The sequence below is a fragment of the Nerophis ophidion genome, linkage group LG01, assembly GCF_033978795.1.
Source record: "Nerophis ophidion isolate RoL-2023_Sa linkage group LG01, RoL_Noph_v1.0, whole genome shotgun sequence".
Classification (NCBI taxonomy): Eukaryota; Metazoa; Chordata; class Actinopteri; order Syngnathiformes; family Syngnathidae; genus Nerophis; species Nerophis ophidion.
In genome coordinates this window covers 57,804,931-57,829,300 of record NC_084611.1, presented here as the reverse complement: position 1 = coordinate 57,829,300, position 24,370 = coordinate 57,804,931, and the positions used below count along the sequence as shown (strand labels likewise).

Genomic DNA, 24,370 nt, shown 5'->3' with positions numbered 1-24,370 from the left:
AATTCGGCGATCGCCTTCTAACAAACGATTGGTATGTGTTTGTTTGGCATTTAATGTGGGTGGAAGGAAAGGCTGGATGCAAATATAGCTACAAATGAGGGATAATGATGCAATATGTACATACAGCTAACCTAAATAGCATGTTAGCATCGATTAACTGGCAGTCATGCCGTGACCAAATATGTCTGATTAGGACACTCCACATAAGTCAATAACATCAACAAAACTCACCTTAGTGAGTGGTCAGTGGTTCAGTGGTGTATTTTCCAATATTGCAGATTTCTTTGACTTTATCGTTGGAAATGTATCTGCTTTGAATGTCGCAGGATATCCACAGTCACCATCTCTGTCGTAGCATAGCTGTCGTCGGTAAAGTGTGCGGAACAAACGAGGGACTTTCGCATCTTTTGGCAACTGGTGCAACTTGAATCCATCTCTGTTTGTGTTGTTACACCCTCCGACAACACGCCGACGAGGCATGATGTCTCCAAGGTACGGGAAAACAGTCGAAAAAAACGGAAAATAACAGAGCTGATTTGACTTGGTGCGTGTAATAAGATTGAGAAAATGGCAGATCGCTTCATGTTGTAACGACACGGGTGAAAGGTCATCGCTCCTACAGGCTTATCAATTGTAAGGTGTTTAAATCGCCAAATTCACCCTTTTAGAGTTCAGAAATCTGTTAAAAAAAGCATATGGTCTTTTTTCTGCAACATCAAGGTATATATTGACGCTTACATAGGTCTGGTGATAATGTTCCCTTTTAAAGGAAGACGTCTTGGTTCCTTCTCGCATAACCAACTTTTTGCAGCCATTGTAAATTGCCAATTTTTTATCCGTCAGACACTTTGATTGATTGATTGATTGATTGAAACTTTTATTAGTAGATTGCACAGTACAGTACATATTCCGTACAATTGACCACTAAATGGTAACACATGAATAAGTTTTTCAACTTGTTTAAGTCAGGGTCCACGTTAATTAATTCATGGCACAATTAAAAAAAAATCCCAAACCGTAGACATTGTGTCGTTAGTCAGTCACCCAGCTCGCTCGCTTGTTAGCCACGGCTACAGCACCGGCAACAACACACTCTTGTTGTTGTTATGCTCCGCTCGCGGCAGTTTGATGAGGTCATCAAGCGTTGATGAGGTCATCAAGCGTTGCCAGTAAACCTCTCATGCTGCATTCGTTAACTCCTGTGTTGTGTGTGGGAGAGGGGAAAGGGGAGGAGCTGCTGACTTGGAGACGCAACAGCTCTGTACTTAACGCTCCGTACAGCTGTGTTTTTAAAAAAGTCATTAATTGTACTTTTACTTTTTGAAACCAATACCGATAATTTCCAATAATACATTTTAAAGCATTTATCGGCCGATATTATCGGACATCTCTAATAGTTTAGTTTCAATGTTTTTTCATATATAAGGCGCGTTAAAGTAGTCATATTATTATTTATTTTTTCCTTCATACCTGAAGGAACTCTCCTGAAGAAATAAATCAAGTACTGTCTGTCTGTCTGTCTGTCTGTCCGTCTGTCCGCCCGCCCGCCCAGGGAATGTTAAATTCAGCATTTATGTGATATTTTGGGCTTTTGGATCGGATCAGAGTTGTTGTTTGGGCGATATACCTAATATACTTGATATATCGCGGGTTTTATCTCTGTGTGATATAGAAAATGACTATATCGTGATATTCGAGTATACGTCCTCACGTAGTTTCTTTTATCTGCGGGCATTACACTACAGGCGTTTCTCACTCTTTCTTGTCTCTGCTTCTCACAAAGACATAAAACAAGCGCACCTTCTAACATACGTCACATACTGACACGTGCAACGTCACACGCCCTCGCCGAGCAGAGAAGTAGTGACATGGGTAACGTTAGCAGTGGCATGTGCTTACGGAGTGGTAGTACAAGAGAAAGAAGGTGCAAATCTGGTAACAAATGAAGGAATGCTTAATTCCCAAGACAAACAGCACAAGGTCCATCGTCTGGCGGTGGTTTGGCTTCAAGTGGGAAGATGTTTTTCAAGTATGCGGCAAAAGCGTTGGGACGGCGTGGCGCAGTGGGAGAGTGGCCGTGCGCAACCCGAGGGTCCCTGGTTCAAATCCCACCTAGTACCAACCCCGTCACGTCCGTTGTGTCCTGAGCAAGACACTTCACCCTTGCTCCTGATGGGTGCTGGTTGGCGCCTTGCATGGCAGCTCCCTCCATCAGTGTGTGAATGTGTGTGTGAATGGGTAAATGTGGAAGTAGTGTCAAAGCGCTTTGAGTACCTTGAAGGTAGAAAAGCGCTATACAAGTACAACCCATTTATTTATTTATTTACAAAAAGTAGCAGCACTGCTAATGTGTAGCAGTGCTGCTACACATTAGCAGCACTGCTACACATTAGCATTTAAAAAGTCTCCTGCTAGAGAACGAAGAGCGCTTGAAACTCTGCATGTCAACATCTCCGTTCGGTGCCACAGCCAACAAAATGCCCAAGCAACCATTTCCAGATCAACACAGTATAAAAATAATTGTCTAAAACAGAAGGAGATAACGTTCGCAGGAACCTACCACATAGCGAAGGACATCCAGTATTTGAGTTCCTATTATGCAGCTAATTTTTATTTTACAGTTATTAAAATATCTTGTGACATCATGCACAAAAGTGCACTTTGTTTGTTTTTAACTATTGTAGTGGCGTTCTGTACAAAAAGTGCACTTTATTTTAGTGTTGTTTGATATGTCATCTTAGTGATCTCATGCACAAAAGTGCACTAACAGCTTGTTTTAAAATGTCTCTGAGAATCTTGCACTTTCTGTTTTGAAATGACATTAATGTTTTCCCACTGCTTGATAACTGTTTAATAAATACAGTTTTGGTCAATTGACTTGGTTGTGATTTCTCTCTCTGCATGAAAGTTTAAAATGAGCATATATTAATGCAGTATAAACAAAAATGTTTTAATGTAGACTCATAAAATCATCATACTGGTGTGATTATATGCATCGAGTGTTCATTCAAGGGTAAGGCAAATTATCGAAATATATATTGTGTATCGCCATATCGCCCAGCCCTAGTTGTATGTTATTTTCCCACATCTTGGTATGTTCAGTTGCAGTTAAAATAATTGAATTTTTATTGTGAGTATTTTTTGGGGGGAAAGTTCATTAACATTACATTCTGACATTTGGGTCTGTTTCTCTTATAGGTCAAAGCTAATAAAACGTTCAGAAATTTTTGCAATTGTAGAAAAAGTCTATTTTTAAATGTTCAACTTGGTTTGCTGTTTTGCAAAAAGGATTTGTTATAATGTGTTTGAGTTTTTAAAAATGACTTGTCGCCAGTTCATTTGAGCGGTGCTTTGCGGGAACCTTTTTACTCCTGTTGATTCAACAGCATGCAGCTCCAGCTGGACTTGCTGAAGGAGTCACATTCCCAGACCACCACAAAGGCCTCGGGCAATAGGGTCACAGAGAGGAGGGGGGTAGCAGTAAGATGTGGGTCTCCCAAGAGACAACCCCCAAGAACAAGGAGAAAACAAAAAATGGCTGCTACGTTGCTGTGTGGTAAAAATTGGCTTTTCAGCTGCATTTGTCCTGCACACTGTTTCTCTACGTTGTATTAAAGCGAGCTTCGCAATCAGCATGACTTAGTGTTTCGTTTTGCTTGGTGCGTCATGTTTAGCTATTCCTCTAGTCGTCTATTGATAATGTCACTTGTGTCATGACGTATTGGTCAGGCCATTCTTTGTTTAGTTTTGGTTGCTTTTTTCCCTGTGGTTTTGGCTTAGGGCTGGGGGATATGGCCTGGGGGATATGGCCTTTGTTTTAATATCTCGATATTTTTAGGCCATATCGCGATACGTTATATATATCTCCATATTTTGCCTTAGCCTTGAATGAACACTTGATGCATATAATCACAGCAATATAATGATTCTATGTCTATATTAAAACATTCTTCTTCATACCGCATTAATATATGCTAATTCCAAACTTTCATGCAGAGAAGGAAATCACAACTATTTATTAAGCAGTGACACAAACGTTCATGTCATTTCCAAATCATAAAGTGCAAGATTGACAGAGACATTTTAAGTGTCAAATAAAATTTAGTTGCATAATAGGAAATCAAATAGTATTCGTCCTTTGCTATGTGGTAGGTTTCTACGGACGTTATTAAATTCTCTTCATTCTCTAGCGGGTGACTTTTCAAATGATGCTACATATTAGCAGTAATGCTACTTTTTATAGCAACACTTTGGGCCAACATTTAACAAATTACAGTTGTCTGTTCGACATATTCCCACTTGAAGCCAAACCACCGGCAGGCGATAGAGCCCCTGCTGTTTTTCTTGGGAATTAATTCTTCCTTCATTTCCACCTTCTTTTTCTCTTGCACGGCTCTGCTAACATCACCCATGCTGCTACCTCTCTGCTCCACGAGGGCGTATACGTATGTGACGTATGACGTGACAGTATGTGACGTATGTAGGAAGGTGCGCTTGCTGTCTATGAGAAGGAGACACAATAAAGAGCGAGAAGACCCTGTAGTGTAATGCCCGCAGCTAAAAGTAACTGCGTGAGAACGTATACTCGAATATCACGATATAGTCATTTTCTATATCGCACAGAGACAAGCCCGCGATATATCGTGTATATCGATCGCCCAGCACTATTTTGGCGGCACTTTGTGTTTTGCGCTTTTATTTTGTTTCCACTTCCTGTTATGTTTGTATTGTTCCTGCAGTAGCCTGACACTTTTCCTAACATGTCGTCTCCTGCTGAGCCCATAATTGGTGTTTCCTGGGGTGGAGCCATTTTCCTACACCTGATTGCACTTTAATATTAGACTTACACTTCCTCTATTGTCATTCAAATTTGAACTTTACAGTACAGTTAAGAACAACATTTTGTTGCATTTTTATTATGATATATCACGCCTTCATTAGCCTTGCTGTTTGTTACTCCAGTCACCGGATTGTTCCTCTGTCATGCCTTTTCAAGGTTCTGTTTTCTATGCCTGCTCTGATTTTTTTCTTTTGACGTTTTACCAGTTTAGGTTCAGTGGCTACGCTCCCTTTGTTTTTTAAAGCAACCTTATGTTGCAGTCACTTTGTGTTAATCATTCAGACTGAGTTTTTGAGTTTTTTCACACCCTTTGTGCTCCTTTTGTTATTAAATATCATAGTATTTTTGATAGAGATGTCCGATAATGGCTTTTTTGCCGATGTCCGATATTGTCCAACTCTTAATTACCAATTAGGGCTGGCCGCTATAGCCTTTTATTAATATCTCAATATTTTTACGCAATATCGCGATACACGATATATATCTCAATATTTTGCCTTAGCCTTGAATGAACACTTGATACATATAATCACAGCAGTATGATGATTCTATGTGTGTAACATTAAAACATTCTTGTTCATACTGCATTAATATATGCTCACTTTAAACTTTCATGCAGAGAGGGAAATCACATCTAAGTCAATTGACCAAAAGTCTATTTATTAAACAGTTGTTAAGCAGTGGCACAGACATTCATGTCATTTCCAAAACAGAAAGTGCAAGATTGGCAGAGACGTTTTAAAACAAGCTTTTAGTGCACTTTTGTGCCTGATGTCACAAAGCTGACATATCAAAACAACACTAAATGAAAGTGCACTTATTGTACAGAATGCCACTACAATAGTTTAAAACAAATAAAGGGCACTTTTGTGCATGATGTCATACAAAATGATTAAATAACTTTCAAATAAATATTAGCTGCATAATAGGAAATCAAATAGTATATGTCCTTCGCTATGTGGTACGTTCCTGCGAATGTTATCTCTCTCTGTTGTTTGACTATTTTTTTCATATGGTGTTGTGGAAATGGTTGCTTGGGCATTTTGTTGGTGTGGCACCGAACATTCTGTAGCGGGTGACTTTTCAAATGATGCTACATATTAGCAGTAATGCTACTTTTTGTAGCAACACGTTTGCCCCACATTTGACAAATTATGGTTGTATGTTAGACATATTCCCACTTGAAGACAAATCACCACCTGACGATGGACCCCCTGCTGTTTTTCTTGGGAATTAATTCTTCCTTTTTTGTTACCAGATTTGCACTTTCTTTCTCTCGTATTACCACACGCACGCCTCCGCTAGCATCACAGCTAACGTTACGCATGCTGCTACCTCTCAGCTCCGCGAGGGCGTATACATATGTGACGTATGTAAGAAGGTGCGCTTGCTGTCTGTGAGAAGGAGAGACAAGGCGTGGGAAGAGCCCGTAGTGTAATGCCAGCAGCTATAAGCAACTGTGTGAGAACATATGCTCTAATATCACGATATAGTCATTTTATATATCGCACAAAGACATATATAATAGTCTCCTCTTCAGGTGAGAGAGGACGCTAAAAGCAGTGCCTTTAAGACACGCCCCAAATATTGTTTTCCGAGTGGAAATCGGGAGAAATTTGGAAGAGTGGTTGCCCCTGGAGATTTTCGGGAGGGGCACTGAAATTCGGGAGTCTCCCGGGAAAATCAGGAGTGTTGGCAAGTATAATAATACTTGCCAACACAGATCCATGATATGAAAATGTTTTATTGTTACGAAGCATGGAAGAGGCTTGGTGATGTGCTGGGGCGGCTCTGCTGCTTTGTTTCCGGTACGCGGTATCTTACATCAGTTAAGGGTACAATGAAATCACAGTACTACTATTGAGGCATTCTGGAGCAAAATCCATTGCCCATTGTCAGAAAGCTTAGGTAGGTTAGGCTTTTCTTTTCTTTTTACATGTCTTTTTCTGGTGCAAAAATGGTACTTTGGAAACACTGCCAGTGCTTAAATGGTGCCTGAATTGGTATTTAAAAATGAATTTTTGTCCAGAAAATGTGTGACGTGCAAGTTGGAAAGAATAGTATTTTAAATACTGTAAAATTATAAAAACAATTATACTTGAGCTGTAAATTCACCGAAATCAAATCAACATGGTTCTGCTTATGAATTTGGACCAACTCTGTCAATGCTCTGGACTACCAAATTACAAACTGTGACTAACATGTTTCTCATCTTCCTATCTAAGGCACTATCCGTCCGGTGAGGAGGTGTTTTTATGACCCGGCCTCAGCCCCAGGACAGGGCTGGCAGTGGGAGTGGGAAAACGATGCTGGTTCGTGGACACCCTATGATACAGAGGTGGCCATCGCCATCGAGAACGCTCACAGGTGCCAGCAACCCTGCCTTGACCTGACACCTCTTGGTTTTTGCTACCTCATTGATTTACAGAATATGACACAGGTGTGTTAGAATTATTCATGTTATCCAAATAGTTTTAAATGTTTCACTCGCTTAAACGCCAAATCAGCAACAATAATATATGCTTGTTTTTGTGTGCTTTTTCAGGTCAATAGACAGAGCCAGAAGTGTCGAAGGATTCAGCGACGGGTTGACATGGTCTACCCGCTCGTGTCTGGACCTCTCCCATTGCCAAAAGGGGGAAGTGTAGGTGTAGGTGGAGGAGGGCTAACGGGTGCCCTGCTTGGCGTTGGGGTATCGGGGGCCAGCATGGGAACTGTACGTTCTGTTTACCCGAACGGGGGTATTATGACAACTGGACTGGCCCAGCCTTGTTCCTGCCAGCAATGCATGCTCGTATTTAGTGTCAAAACAAACACAGGGGGGACCGGAGCAGGGATACAAACTCTCGGAAGACGCTCATTAACCATGCAGCGGCCCAAGCACTTGGCATCCACAAACTTCAAACCCCTGAATCCATCAAAATCAGCCACCCTTGGCAGAGGACAGCACCAGAAGTCCAACACTTATCAAACGCTGCCACATGGCCTTGCCATCTCTAGAAACACTGCGTCTCCAAGAAGGAATTCCCAGCTGTTTGCCCAGTCCCTAGCTGCCCTCACAGCAGGGACCTCCACGCTGGGTATCTCCTCATCTTCAAATAGGCCGCCTCCTCCGTCCCTCCCACCACCTCAGCCGCCATCATCCAACATGACTGTTAACCCTTTGTCCATTCCAACCAAGCATTCCTCATCTTCAGCGAATGAATCAGTGCCAACTGCCACATTAGTTACTCCAGCCAGTGGTGTGACCACTCCCCCGTCCCCTGTGCCATCTCCATCGCCGGTGGTGATGAAGCCGCAGCGTGCACAATCTGCAGCTAAAGTGTGCCATGCCCCGCTACCGCAGAGATCAAGTTTAGCTGGGCTGAGTCGACCTGCGCTGCAAAGGATCGCCATGGCCCAGTCAAGAGCACTGATAGCATCAGGGTGAGTAAAAAGAAAAAAAAAACACTGTGAAAGCTTCTATGAAATAGCTTTCATGAGTTATGAGAGTAAAGATGCTTTAAAAGCGTATATAAATTCCCATATTTTTATTTAATATTAAATATTTTACAATATTAAACATTGTGATGAAGAAAAACGAACAGTGTGTTAGTTTGGATAGGGTCTTTCATTCGAATGTGACTCTCACAGCAGCTCATGATTTTATTCGGATTCTTGGGGTGATGATTGAATTCAAAATTTAATCTTGATTCAACATGATTCTTCATTCAAACTGAATCTCACAACCCCTTTACCGTTTCGGTACGGGGGTTTCGGTTCGGCACGCGGGCGTACCGAACGAGTTCGGAAGCAGAAGTCTTCACAAGCTGCTCTGCTTTCTGCATATGTCTTTGCCTCATTGTCCCGCCCACACAACCATCTGATTGGTTACATACAGAGCCAATCAGCAGTGCGTATTCAGAGCGATGTAACAGCCAATCAGCAGTCTGTATTCAGACTTCAGAGCGATGTAGTCAATACTTCAGCATCGAGCAGAGATATTCGTTTAGCAGAGGAGGAGCGGACTCTACCCAAATTATACTAAACACTTCTCAGTCACAACTATTACAAACATCACTATGAGCCCATTGACCTTCTAGAAACTTAAACTGCAGCTCAGCTCGCTCACAGTATAGGCTTATGATGAAGGCTAATTAGCTTTTAGCATAATGTTAGCTCATTTTGCTGTGTGTGTGTGTGTGTGTGTGTGTGTGTGTGTGTGTGTGTGCGTGTGTGTGTGTTTGGTGCAGCAAAGCTTGTCTGTTATTTCATTGAATTCCATTGTGTTTAGGGATGAATAGTCTCTCCTATTGCAATTGTACTATTTTTCAGCTATAGTTACATGAATCATTAGTAATGTAGCAGCCTAGTTTTCAATAGCAGGGTCCCTGCTATCACATATTGATAAAAACACAACATTTACATAATAAAAGTCAACTACAGGCTTCCCAAATGTTGTAATAAATTAAGCATGATGAGTTGACATTAAACAGTTTCAATGGAAACTGTTTAATGTTGCACTTTTTATATGTAGAAGAAAGGTTTTTTCATTTGATTTAATCAAAGCAACAACTTGAGGCAGTTTAATGTGGATTAACGTGGGCAGAATTATTATAGTGTTCCCAATGTTAAAAGGATAAAGCCATTGTTTACAAATTTGGTAAATAAATAACCAAAACATTTATATTTTGTTGTTTACTTACTGTACCAAAAATGAACCGAACCGTGACCTCTAAACCGAGGTACGTACCGAACCGAAATGTTTGTGTACCGTTACACCCCTACTCACAATATATAATTTGGTGTAAAAAATGTAATTTATTTTTGAACAGGCTACGATGTAAGTAAGTGAAATGCAAAGCATTTATATACAAAACATATGATTTAAAAACCAAGTGTAGCAGATTTCACATATACATTAAATTTGTCCACATGTCCAACAGTCAGAAAGTACCATATTTTTCGGACTATAAGTCGCTGTTTTTTTCATAGTTTGGCCAGGGGTGCGGCTTATACTCGGGAGCGATTTATGTGTGAAATTATTAACACATTACCATAAAATATCAAATAATATTATTTAGCTCATTCACGTAAGAGACTAGACGTATAAGATTTAATCGGATTTAGCAATTAGGAGTGACAGATTGTTTGGTAAACGTATAGCATGTTCTATATGTTGTAGTTATTTGAATGACTTTTACCATAATATGTTACGTCAACATACCAGGCTCCTTCTCAGTTTGTTATTTATGCGTCATGTAACGTACACTTATTCAGCCTGTTGTTCACTATTCTTTATTTTAAATTGCCTTTTAAATGTCTATTCTTGGTGTTGGGCTTTATCAAATAAATTTCCCCCAAAAATGCGACTTATACTCCAGTGCGATTTATGTTTTTTTCCTTTTTTATTATGCATTTTCGGCAGGAGCGACTTATACTCCGGAGCGTCTTATACTCCGAAAAATACGGTAGTCCCTTGAGTAAAAAATTAATTCATGAGTGGCGGGTGAGTCCTTATGGTCAATTTCAACTTTAAATAACAATAGATTAGAAATAAATGTCACTGTTTATTTTACGGCGACAACAGGAGCACATCAGATTTAGCGTTAGCTTGTTAGCATTAGCATCCGTTCACTTGGTGTAAGACGAAAAACTACACAAATGGCGTGTTAATGACTACTTTTACATTTTACATTGCTGCTTCGAAGTCCGACTGAATACTGAATATTACTCTGTAAATACGTTTAAAAGAGTTTGTCCACTTCTTGTAGCTTTGTGTATTAAAATGACATTTGTACAAATCAATCAATCAATCAATCATCAATCAAAGTTTATTTATACAGCCCTAAATCACAAGTGTCTCAAAGGGCTGCACAAGCCACAACGACATCCGCGGTTCAGCGCCCACATAAGGGCAAGGGAAAACTCACAACCCAGTGGGACGTGGATGATAATGACTGAGAAACCTTGGAGAGGACCGCAAATGTGGGTAAAAGACCTCAATAAAGCCACGATTTGCAACTTATCGCCGGACTCTTCATTTACCCTGGAGTTCAGACCTGTGGAGACCCACTGCCGGGTAGAGTGAAGGGTGTTGCCCCCGTGAATACATCAGCCCTGGAGGAGTGTCTCCCCTGCGCTACTGGACTACAGTTTGGGAGCTGGAAGCAGGAAAGGTGCAACACGTTTGACATGTTGTCAGAAGCAGCTGCTGAACAATCTCGGCAAACCTCCGTCCTCCATTGTTGTAACGCGGAGATCTTAATGAGGCAGGAGGGTCTTCCAGCTCTGGCTTTTACATGTTGTCCTAGCCCGGTCACTCCTAGCATGTGTATTTGTTCGGTACACCTCCCAAACGAAACGAACCCCCCGTACTGAAACGGTTCAATACAAATACACGTACCGTTACACCCCTACTAATCAGTGTTCATCAGCAAACCGATGCCACACAAACGTTCCTGCAAATCGCAAGTTCCTTTTGTTCTTCTTTATCAGCGTTACCACGTATTTTGTAAAAGAAATACACACGAAATAAGAAATAAACAAGTCGTCTTGCATGCTTCGTAGTGGTGGTGGGTAGAGCAGCCGTGCCGGAAATGTGCTTCCCGCCTCTTGCCATCCAAACCACTGCCGTTGTGTCCTTGGGCAGGACACTTCACCCATGCCCCCAGTGGTGTTTGGAGGGGCCGTGGGCGCAAACTGGCAGCCACGCTTCCATCAGTCTACCCCAGGGCAGCTGCGGCTACAAATGTAGCTTACACCACCAGGTGTGAAGGTGGAGTGAATGAATGATGGGTTCTCACTTTTCTGTGAAGAGCTTTGAGTGTCTAGAAAGGCGGCATATAATTGTAGTCCATTATTACTATTATTATTATTATTGCGGCCGGGCTTCACGGTGGCAGAGAGGTTAGTGCGTCTGCCTCACAATACGATGGTCCTGCAGTCCTGGGTTCAAATCCAGGCTCGGGTTCTTTCTGTGTGGAGTTTGCATGTTCTCCCCGTGAATGCGTGGGTTCCCTCCGGGTACTCCGGCTTCCTCCCACTTCCAAAGACATGCACCTGGGGATAGGTTGATTGGCAACACTAAATGGTCCCTAGTGTGTGAATGTGAGTGTGAATGTTGTCTGTCTATCTGTGTTGGCCCTGCGATGAGCTGGCGATTTGTCCAGGGTGTACCCCGCCTTCCGCCCGATTGTAGCTGAGATAGGTGCCAGCGCCCCCCGCGACCACAAAAGGGAATAAGTGGTAGAAAATAAGATGGATGGATGGATTATTGCGGCCTTAGAGATAGGGTGAGAAGCTCTGCCATCCGGGAGGATGCCGCTGCTCCTTCACATCGAGAGGAGCCAGAAGAGGTGGTTCGGGTATCTGGTCAGGATGCCACCCGAACGCCTCCCTAGGGAGGTGTTTAGGGCACGTCCAACCGGTAGGAGGCCACGGGGAAGACCCAGGACACGTTAGGAAGACTATGTCTCCCGGCTGGCCTGGGAACGCCTCGGGATCCCCGGGAAGAGCTAAACGAAGTGGCTGGGGAGAGGGAAGTCTGGGTTTCCTTGCTTAGGATGTTGCCCCCGCGACCCGACCTCGGATAAGCGGAAGAAGATGGATGGATGGATGGATAGATATTACTATTATTAGGAACGGCGTGGCACAGTGGGAGAGTAGCCGTGCGCAACCCGAGGGTCCCTGGTTCAATCCCCACCTAGTACCAACCTCGTCACGTCCGTCGTGTCCTGAGCAAGACACTACACCCTAATGGGTGCTGGTTAGCGCCTTGCATGGCAGCTCCCTCCATCAGTGTGTGAATGTGTGTGTGAATGGGTAAATGTGGAAGTAGTGTCAAAGCGCTTTGAGTACCTTGAAGGTAGAAAAGCGCTATACAAGTAAAACCCATTTATCATTTATTTATTATTATTATTATAAAGACAAAGTTTTTAGGAACACCCCCCCAAACTGTGTTCAACCAATCAGTGGTCGATCACACAGCCCACCCCTCTAAAGTTCCTGGAACCTTTTCAAAGTTCCACCTCGCTGGCAGGAACTAAAAATGGTTCCTGAAGAACTTAATCTACCCGGGTAGTTGTTGGTGGGAACTTTATTTACCAGGGTGAATGGGAAAGTTCTTGTATATATCGGGGCGGTATAGCTCGGTTGGTAGAGTGGCCGTGCCAGGAACTTGAGGGTTCCAGGTTCCATCACCGCTTCCGCCATCCTTGACACTTTACCCACCTGCTCCCAGTGCCACCCACACTGGTTTAAATGTAACTTAAATATTGGGTTTCACTATGTAAAGCGCTTTGAGTGACGTGAGAAAAATCGCTATATAAATATAACTCACTTCACACTTCACTTGTTACAATTCCTGTGGTTGAAAAGGACCTGATAGTGCTCAAAAGCAAATAAAAGCTCTTCAGGTGAAACTTTTTTATACATGGGGGTAACCGCTGACTTGACCGTTGGGAAATATGTCACAAATTTGGAGGAAGTATAAAGGAAGACAATATATTGTTTTATAAATATATGCGCCATGCCTCCATGGTTTGATAAAAACATTTCCGGACTTATGCAGATGCCAAATACACCAAAACAGGTACCAAAAGGTAAGAAAAGTTTATTTTGCATAATTCTCAACATTAACACACTTTTCCCGAGGTTGCTGCAGCCGAACGGCTTGTCTCACTCCATTTCACTCTCTTCGGACCACATTGCTGTTATTTGATGGTGACAGGTGTGAACAACAGACGCGTTTGTCCTACCCGAATACTACACTGCGTGGGAGAAAAATATTTGATTTGTTATGGACAGGAGGAAACATGCTGCCGGCAATCTGAAAAAACGATTTGGAACGTTGCCAAACTTGTTTATAATGTCTTGCCGTTTGTTTTCCGGGAGGGTCACTTGTCCATTATTTGATTGTTAACTTTGTCAGTGTTCCTAATAACATGGACACTGGCTAAAATGTTTTGTCATCCCTTTTGAATTGAACGCAGGCTGTAAAGTGAAAGCACAGTTTTGATTGATTGAAACTTTTATTAGTAGATTGCACAGTACAGTACATATTCCGTACAATTGACCACTAAATGGTAACACCCGAGCAAGTTATTCAACTTGTTTAAGTCGGGGTCCACGTAAATCAATTCACGGTGAGTTGTCAGTGAAGCAGGAAGCTTGTGTATTAGATGTGAGAGGTATCACAGTATCACTCCTATTTATTTTTGTTGGCAAAACTGTTTTACTGATCCTTATGATGTTGTTGGAGAACGAAGCTTGTTTATTCAACTTTATATTCATAGGCCAAACTATTTTGTGTTTTAAATTGATATTAAAAAGTAGAAATGTCCCATAATGGCTTTTTTGCCGATATCCGATATTGTCCAACTCTTAATTACCGATTCTGATATCAACCGATACCGGTATATACAGTCGTGGAATTAACACGTTTTATGCTTCAATTTGTTACGATGCACTGCTTGATGCATTAAACAATGTAACAAGGGTTTCCAAAATAAATCAACTCAAGTTGTGGAAAAATGACAACATGGCACTGGCATATTTATTATTGAAGTCACAAAGTGCATTATTTGTTTTAACATGTCTCAAAACAGCAGCTTGGAATTTGGGCACATGCTCTCCCAGAGAGAGCATTAGGAGGTTGAGATGGTTGGGGGTTGAGGTGGGGGTAGGTGGTAGCAGGGGTGTATATTGTAGTGTCCCTGAAGAGTTAGTGCTGCAAGGGGTCCTGTTTTTTTTTTGGGGTGTTTCTGTTGTGTTTACACTGCGGCTGTTCTACCGAAATGTTTGTCTATTTTGTTTGGTGTGGGTTCACAATGTGGTGCATATTTATAACAGTGGTAAAGTTGTTTATACGGCCACCCTCATACTTGGCTATTGACCAAGTATGTATGCATTCACTAGTGTGTGTGAAAAGCCATAAATATTATGTGACTGGGCCGGAACGCAAAGGCAGTGCCTTTAAGGTTTATTGGCAGTCTGTACTTCTCTCTACGTCCGTGTACACAGCGGTGTTTTAAAAAGTGATACATTTTACTTTTTGAAACCGATACCGATCATTTCCGATATTACTTTATAAAGCATTTATCGGCCGATAATATCAGCAGTCCGAAATTATCGGACATCTCTATTAAAAAGTAAACACCATGTTTTTTTTTTAATTTGTGGGGATTTTTATGTCAAACAGTTATTACTTTATTACATCCTCTAATTCCCCGTGGCATTTATTATACATGTTTTACACTACAAACAATCTAGTGTATGATTAGGTTAAGCCGGGTTGACCAATTGATGACATCAAATAAAGTATAAAAAATTGAAGCAATACAGCTAAGGCATCATGTAATCAATGCAAGCTGACACATTGCTAAAAAAAAATAATCGTGGTCATAATTGCGGCTTGTGGCCATAATCGTGCATCACTGAGATCGATGTGTCTCATTTGTGTTTTGAAAGCATTATATTGTGTAGAAGCCAAATTCCTGTGGGAACACATGCAGACATCGCAATGTCCTGCTTCAATGGGTTCTGTATAAAAGACACAAATGCCAAATCTACTGTTCTGTCTCTGATTCATCTGTCAAATGCAGTTGAACAGCAGTGGCATTTGCATACTATGTGCTTACAGGCAAAAAAATATATAAATAAATGCATCGACATCTGAACTTACAGCTTGCACTCACCTCAGTCTTAAGTCTGAAGGCCCATTGGGTTGCGGCATTGTTGGTGTGGTAATAGCTTTGTGATAATTGTGTCCATTACCATATGCATACAGTGGTTAGCAAAAGCTCTGCAAAACCAGTTCTATAAAAACGGAAGACTATTCAGATCACAACAACTTAAATTGACAAAGGTCAAAATCAGGTGTACCGTCCAAGACCAAAACATATCAAAAATAACCAACTTGCATAGCTTTGAAGTAAAATATTATTATTTCACAAAAGCAAACTATATCAAGCATACTCACCAGAGGTGGGTAGAGTAGCCCGAAATTGTACTCAAGTAAGAGTACTGTTACTTTAGAGATTTATTACTCAAGTAAAAGTAAGAAGTAGTCACCCAAATATTTACTTGAGTAAAAGTAAAAAGTATGTTGTGAAAAAACTACTCAAGTACTGAGTAACTGACGAGTAACCTGATTACGGCAACAAATAATGCACAAAAACAAAAATAGCAATGAGCAAATTCAGAGCCAGGAATATCTCTTAAGCAACTAAAACAATAATATATATTAAATAATAGTACATTAAAATACAATAAAAAAATGGCACATTGAGCCACAATAACTTAACAGCACCATAGCCTCAGTAGGTTTCATTGTTTTGATTGATTGATTGATTTATTGATTAAAACTTGTATTAGTAGATTGTACAGTACAGTACATATTCCGTACAATTGACCACTAAATGGTAACACCCCAATAAGTTTTTCAACGTTTATCAATTACTTAATAAATGACCAAGTTGAGGTGATCTACCTTATATGTACATATACATACACACACATATCTTTTATACAAACACATATCATACGTACACACACAAATCATTTATACACACACATATCATATATACATATATATATGCATATATATATATATATATACATACATTTGTATATACAGTATATAATTTATATTTATTTATTTTGCCGTTTTTGTTCACATGTTGAAGGTGTTTTAATGAATATACATGCATGTTTAACATATAGATTCCTATCTTTCATGAAGACAAGAATATAAGTTGGTGTATTACCTGATTCTGATGACTTGCATTGATTGGAATCAGACGTCCACGTTTTCAAATGGAGGAGAAAAAAAGTTCCTCTTTTCTGTCTAATACCACATGAAAGTCGTTGGTTTTTGGCATCTTATCTGTCCAGCTTCCATATTCGTTTTTATACACTTTACAAGAAATACATTGGCGGCAAACTCCGTAGCTTGCTAGCTTGTTTGTGCTGGCTTTCGGAGACTCTTATTTTGTTAACGCAGGCGCGATGGAGCGTCGCTTTTATTGTGAAGACAGGAACTGTGCGATCAGTCTTTAGGCTTTTGACGGGAAGTACGGTTGAAATAAAAAAGTGTCTTTTTTTCCCTTACACTTTTGCTTGATTGATTGAAACTTTTATTATTAGATTGCACAGTACAGTACATATTCCGTACAATTGACCACTAAATGGTAACACCCGAATAAGTTTGTAAACATGTTTAAGTCGGTTTTTACGTATCACGGTCATGTGACCACCCGGTTCTGTTTGATTGGTCCAACGTCACCAGTGACTGCATGTGATTGGTGAAACGCAGGCATGCGTGGATTCTACTTTGAAGCTCTGTCATTAACCAAAACAAACATTAATAGATCGATTTAAAAAAAGTAGCGAGTAGCGAGCTTAATGTAGATAAATGGAATGGAGTAAAATTAGCGTTTCTTCTCTATAAATATACTCAAGTAAAAGTAAAAGTATGTTGCATAAAAACTACTCATGGAAGTACAATTTATCCCAAAAGTTACTCAAGTAAATGTAACGGAGTAAATGTAACGCGTTACTACCCACCTCTGATACTCACAATAGGTCATCCCCATTTTTTTAATGGCCCCCACTGACGTTGTTAGCGGCTGTGTGGGCTGGCGCCAGCCTCGTAATTTTCTTCCAAAACACTAAGGGGCAGTGTGTCCTGAAGTTGTAACCGCAGCTGTCTTTGACTAGGTATGTCGACAACAGATATCTCTGCACTGGAACTAATCATTCAGAGTAGGGCTGAGCGATATGGCCTTTTATTAATATCTCGATATTTTTAGGCCATGTCACAATAAATAAATGATAAATGGGTTGTACTTGTATAGCGCTTTTCTACCTTCAAGGTACTCAAATCGCTTTGACACTACTTCCACATTTACCCATTCACACACACATTCACACACTGATGGAGGGAGCTGCCATGCAAGGCGCCAACCAGCACCCATCAGGAGCAAGGGTGAAGTGTCTTGCTCAGGACACAACGGACGTGACGAGGTTGGTACTAGGTGGGATTTGAACCAATACACGATATATATCTCGATATTTTGCGTTTGCCTTGAATGAACATTTGATGCATATAATCACAGCAGTATGATGATTTTATGTGTCTACATTAAAACATTCTTGTTCATACTTCATTAATATATGCTTATTTTAAACTTTCATGCAGAGAGGGAAATCGCAAATAAGTTAATTTACCTAAACTGTGTTTATCAAACAGTTATTAATCAGTGGCACAAACATTCATGTCATTTCCAAAACACAAAGTGCAAGATTGTCAGAGACATTTTAAAACAAGCTAATAGTGCACTTTTGTGCATGATGTCACTAAGATGACATATCAAAACACTAAATTAAAGTGCACTGTTTGTACAGAACGCCACAGTAGTTTAACAAAATAAAGTGCACTTTTCTGCATGATGCCACACAAGATATGTCAATAAGTGTCAAATAAAAATGAGCTGCGTAATAGGAAATCAAATAGTGTATGTCCTTCACTATATGGTAGATTCCTGTGGACGTTTTCTCCTTCTGTTGTTGACTATTTTCTTCATACAGTGTTGATCTGGAAATAATTGCTTCTGCATTTTGTGGGTGTGGCACAGAACAAAGATGTTGACATGCAGAGTTTCAAGCACTCTTCATTCTCTAGAACGTGACTTTTCAAATGATGCTACATTAGCAGTGGTGTTACTTTTTGTAGCATCACTTGCCGCATAATTGTTCAAAATATTCCCACTTGAAGCCAAACCACCGCCACATGTCGGACCCCGTACTGTTTTTCTTGGGAATTAATTCTTCCTTCATTTGTTACCAAATTCGCACCTTTTCTCTCATATTAGCACCACAGCTAACGTTACCATGTCGCTACCTGTCTAGTCCGCGGGAGCGTGTGACGTTGCACACGTGACATATGTAAGAAGGTGCGCTTGTTTTAAGTCTATGTGAGAAGGAGAGACGATAAAGAGTGGGAAGCGCATGCAGTTTAATGCCCGCAGCTAAAAGCAACTGCGTGAGAACTGATTCTTGAATATCACGATATAGTCATTTTCTACAAAATCCCGTTTCCATATGAGTTGGGAAATTGTGTTAGATGTAAATATAAACGGAATACAATGATTTGTAAATCATTTTCAACCCATATTCAGATGAATATGCTACAAAAACAACATATTTGATGTTAAAACTGATAAACGTTTTTTGTTTTGCAAATAATCATTAACTTTAGAATTTGATGCCAGCAACACATGACAAAGAAGTTGGGAATGGTGTCAATAAATACTGATAAAGTTGAGGAATGCTCATCAAACACTTATTTGGAACATCCCACAGGTGTGAAGGCTAATTGGGAACAGGTGCCTTGATTGGGTATAAAAGCAGCTTCCATGAAATGCTAAGTGATTCACAAACAAGGATGGGGCGAGGGTCACCAATTTGTAAGCAAATTGTCGAACAGTTTTAGAACAACATTTCTCAACAAGCTATTGCAAGGAATTTAGGGATTTTACCATCTACGGTCTGTAAAATCATCAAAAGGTTCAGAGAATCTGGAGAAATCACTGCAGGTAAGCGATGATATTACGGACCTTTGATCCCTCAGGCGGTACTGCATCAAAAACCGACATCAGTGTGTAAAGGATATCACTACATGGGCTCAGGAACACTTCATAAAGCCACTGTCAGTAACTACAGTTGGTCGCTACATCTGTAAGTACAAGTTAAAATCCTACAATGCAAAGCGAAAGCCATTTATTAACAACACCCAGGAACTCCGCCGGATTCGCTGGGCCCGAGCTCATCTAAGATGGACTGATGCAAAGTGGAAAAGTGTTCTGTGGTCTGACGAGTCCACAGTTCAAATATCTTGGTTTGTAGTGCATTCAATTGTATAGGGGGTGAGAAGGATTTGCAAAGCATTGTACTCAGTTTATATTTACATCTAACACAATTTCCCAATTCATATGGAAACAGAGTTTGTATATCACGCAGAGACAAACCCGCGATATATCAAGCATATCGATATGTCTCTCAGCCCTAATTCAGAGACATCAGTTTACTATGTACGTTTTACTTCTACACCAGAGTAAAATACCATTGTGAAGATGGACCGTGTTCATTCTGAACAAGTCGCGGCAGAGAACGCCATAATTATTTGCAATGCTATTTGGCCGTTTGGGACATAGGACAAGAGAGAGTTATGTAATTTCAAATAACTATTTCGACAACATATCTATGGTCATGTCTTACTGATGTTTGGCGATAAAAGTTAAAAAGATTGTCATACATTGCACTTTGTGACTTTCTTCTGGCCGCAACAACAAAACTCTGTAGCCCGTGGCCTCTAGGTAAATTCAGTTTAAGACCCCTGCTGTGTTTTATTACACATGACATGAAAAATACATAATTTAAGCCCTAATTTAAGCCAAAATACGAGCAAATTGCTAAAACAAAAATTTGATGAGTGAAGCTGAAAGTTTTCAAGCACGATATGACAATGTCCCATGTTTATTGTGGCTAATTGGAACAGGAGATGATCGTGACAAATTGGTTTCCAAGAAGTAAGATCATTATTGATAAATAGATTTTCATTGAGCTTAAACTGTTTTTGACCTTCTAAATACATTTTTAACATAATTGGAGCCCTCTAAACATGTAATAACCACCTTGTATTTATGTATATATGTCACCTTATACTCCATCCATCGATCCGTTTTCTACCGCTTGTCCCTATCTGCTCAGTGGCCTTGTGGTTAGAGCAGTGGTTCTCAACCTTTTTTCAGTGATGTACCCTCTGTGAACATTTTTTTAAATTCAAGTACCCCCTAATCAGAGCAAAGAATTTTTGGTTGAAAAAAAGAGATAAAGAAGTAAAATGTAGCACTATGTCATCAGTTTCTGATTTATTAAATTGTATAGCAGTGAAAAATATTGCTCATTTGTAGTGGTCTTTCTTGAACTATTTGGAGAGAAAGATATAAAAATAACTAAAAACTTGTTGACAAATAAACAAGTGATTTAATCATAAATAAAGATTTCTACAACTTAAAGTGCCCTCTTTGGGGATTGTAATAGAGATCCATCTGGATTCATGAACTTAATTGTAAACATTTCTTCACAAAAAAAAAGAAATCTTTAACATCAATGTTTGTGGAACATGTCCACAAAAAAATCTAGCTGTCAACACTGAATATTGCATTTTTTTTTACAGTTTATGAACTTACATTCATATTTTGTTAAAGTATTAATCAATAAATTAAAATTAAAATTGAATTACCAATGATTGTCACACACACACTAGGTGTGGCAAAATTATTCTCTGCATCTGACCCATCACCCTTGATCACCCCCCTGGGAGGTGAGGGGAGCAGTGGGCAGCAGAAGTGCCGTGCCCGGGAATCATTTTTGGTGATTTAACCCCAATTACAATCCTTAATGTTGAGTGCCAAGCAGGGAGGTAATGGGTCCCATTTTTATAGTCTTTAGAATGACTCGGCCGGGATTTGAACTCACGACCTACCGATCTCATGGCGGACACTCTACCCACTAGGCCACTGATAAATATATTTATAAAAGATTTCTGAATTGTTAGCTGAATAGAATATTTTTTTAAAATCTCACGTACCCCTTGGCATACCTTCAAGTACCCCCAGGGGTACGCGTACCCCATTTGAGAACCACTGGGTTAGAGTGCCCGCCCCCGGCCGAGTCATACCAAAGCCTATAAAAATGGGACCCATTACCTCCCTGCTTGGCACTCAGCATCATGGGTTGGAATTGGGGGTTAAATCACCAAAAATAATTCCCGAGCGCGGCCACCGCTGCTGCTCACTGCTGCCCTCACCTCAAAGGAGGTGAGCAAGGGGATGGGTCAATTGCAGAGGACAAATTTCACCACACCTAGTGTGTGTGTGAGAATCATTGGTACCTTAACTTTAACTTTGCGGTCGCTGGAGCCTATCCCAGCTGCACTCGGGCGGAAGGTGTACTCCCTGGACAAGTCGCCACCTCATCGCAGTCACCTTAGACTCATTCCACCCAATGAAGTAGCCTTGAATTTGTTCTTTTATAGATAGTAAGGTACTTACCGGTATCCTTTAAGGGTCATTGCAATGCCCATTGCCCAACCACTACAACACAGCCACTATTCTCCACAGTCGCAGCGGCGATTAGCTTTGATGTTGCATTATGGGTTTGCATTGTGTGTCTACATTGACATTCAACATCACTCAAGTCAAATCTGTCTTATTGATGTTGAAGAGTAATTTCATAAGAGGTTATCTCCAGTTGGGCTGAACAACTAGAGTCTCAGTTAAACTGATGTGCTGCGCCGACTCATATACTACATCCAGCTTTTGTCGGTCAAAATTGCTCTCAAGGCTCATTATTCTGGAGATGTGTTATTGATTGGGTAGGAGTCGAATATGAAGTGCTGTTTTAATCTCCACTTAAGATGAAAAACATGTAAACATGGGCTCCATTAACTTGGAAATGAAAGGTCCCCTTGGTGAATACAGTGTTTACCATACATGAATACTGAAAATACTGTACTTGTGGCGAGCCGCCAGAAGCAAATTTAAAGGCCACGTCAAGTCAAAAATTCATTTTTTTATTTTTCTTGCTTTACATTAAGTAACGATTCACCTTTCAGATGATATGTTTGCTTCCATCTTCTGCAATCATGTTCCACAAAACATTGACTAGGTTATTTGTTTTAAAATAAAAAGTTTGAGGTTTTCGTAGTTGGTCAGAAGGAGCAGAGGACTCCTTAATAGAGATGTCCGATAAGGGCTTCTTTACCGATTTCCGATATTATCCAACTCTTAATTACCGATTTTGATACCAACCGATACCAATATATACAGTCGTGGAATTGGTACTGTATTTGACTACTGTACTTCTACTTGTACTGATACCTCTACCATAACAACTGTAACTTATTGTCTTGTAATTTATTGTACTTCAGAGCTATTCAAATGTTTGTATTTTTGGTATTTAATGTATTAGATTCTGCAATTTGTGTTTGGATCCCACTGTAAGCAATATCTGAAGAGCATGGAAAAAAAGCATTTCACTGTGGTGTACTCTGCATGTGACAAAAAAACCTAAACCTTGAAATAAAAATAACACAATATTATGCCTAATTTTGTTGTGATGCCCCGCTGGATCCATTAAACAATGGGACAAGGTTTTTCAAAATAAATTATTATTATTATTATTTTTTTATTTTTTATTTTTTTTTTAGTTTACACTTGTTCAAGAGCAAGTATTGATGTTGAGTTATATACATTGTATCCAACTCAGGTTGTTTGTGTGTTTTGCTTTTTTTAATAATGTTTACAGCAATTTTTGCACTTTATACCGTTCACTTTTTTACTGTTTAATGATGCCATTTCTGTTTGTCATGTATAATTTTTTCTATTTTTTGTTTATCCTTGAATACCAACCATTGTGTATTATTCAAACTCACCTCATTCAGCTGGCTAGTTGTTATCAAGAGTACTAAAATCCTTTTCAACATGAATCTGACAACTAAGTGGGCTAAATATTTTTAAACTTTAATACATGCTCGGATAGGCCAGTATCGGCCAGTATCGGTATCGGATCGGAAGTGCAAAAACAATATTGGATCGGAAGTGCAAAAACCTGGATCGGGACATCCCTAATTATATATATATATATATATATATATATATATATATACATACATACATACACACACATCCCCTGCTGCCTACCCCCCCACCTATCTCCCGAATTCGGAGGTCTCAAGGTTGGCAATTATGGGAATAGTTCTGGTTGTGCTTATTGACCTAAAAGCAATTTTACTTGCAACATTTTGACCACAGAACCACCATTACATGTTATGTAGAACACAAGGAAGTGTTTTCAATTTAGAAAAAAATCATAATATAACCCCTTTAATGCGCCTTATAATCCAGTGTGCCTTCCGTATGAAAATGGACCTAAATAGACCCGCTCATCGGCAGTGCGCCTTATAATCCGGTGCGCCTTACGTTCCAGAAAATATATGTCAATAAATCAGGGGTGTACAAAGTGCAGCCTGTGTTACATTGTAGGAGAATATAAGCAACAATCAAAATATTTAGCTTAAAAATACAACAAAAATACTAATTACTAATTAACACAAATTTGTTTTTAGATATATGTATACAATTTTTGTTTGCCTTTTTAAAGAAATGATATGTATCATTGCCGATTCAGAAAATTAAATGCCATATTGACACCAAGCCGGCCACGACCCCATTGCCACAAGCATATTGGCAATGTTTGGGAAACCCTACAATTGACATCATCCGTGGTCCGGAGCATGTTTTTGTTGTGTTCTGTTAGTTTTAGACTCCATTAGTTCCTGTTTTTGTGCATCCCGGGGGAACAAACCTCGCAGCAAGCTGCGACCCACCCCGTCGTGACAACAATATGTATTCTGAAAATGCAGTGCCGTATTTTTAGGAGTGTAAGTCGCTCCGGAGTAATGGGACGGCGTGGCGCAGTGGGAGA

At 40.1% G+C, this 24,370-nt stretch overlaps 1 protein-coding gene across 2 annotated transcripts in view; it reads left to right on the top strand.

Annotated features, from left to right (window-relative positions):
* The window catches only part of LOC133557499 (E3 ubiquitin-protein ligase DTX1-like), a 66,659-nt gene that overhangs the window by 4,527 nt on the left and 37,762 nt on the right, over positions 1-24,370 (top strand). For both annotated transcript variants that reach the window (XM_061907989.1, XM_061907981.1), the window contains exons 3-4: positions 7,066-7,280; positions 7,386-8,266. In XM_061907989.1, coding sequence (XP_061763973.1) covers positions 7,066-7,280; positions 7,386-8,266 — 1,096 coding nt within the window. The remainder of the gene's footprint in view (positions 1-7,065; positions 7,281-7,385; positions 8,267-24,370) is intronic.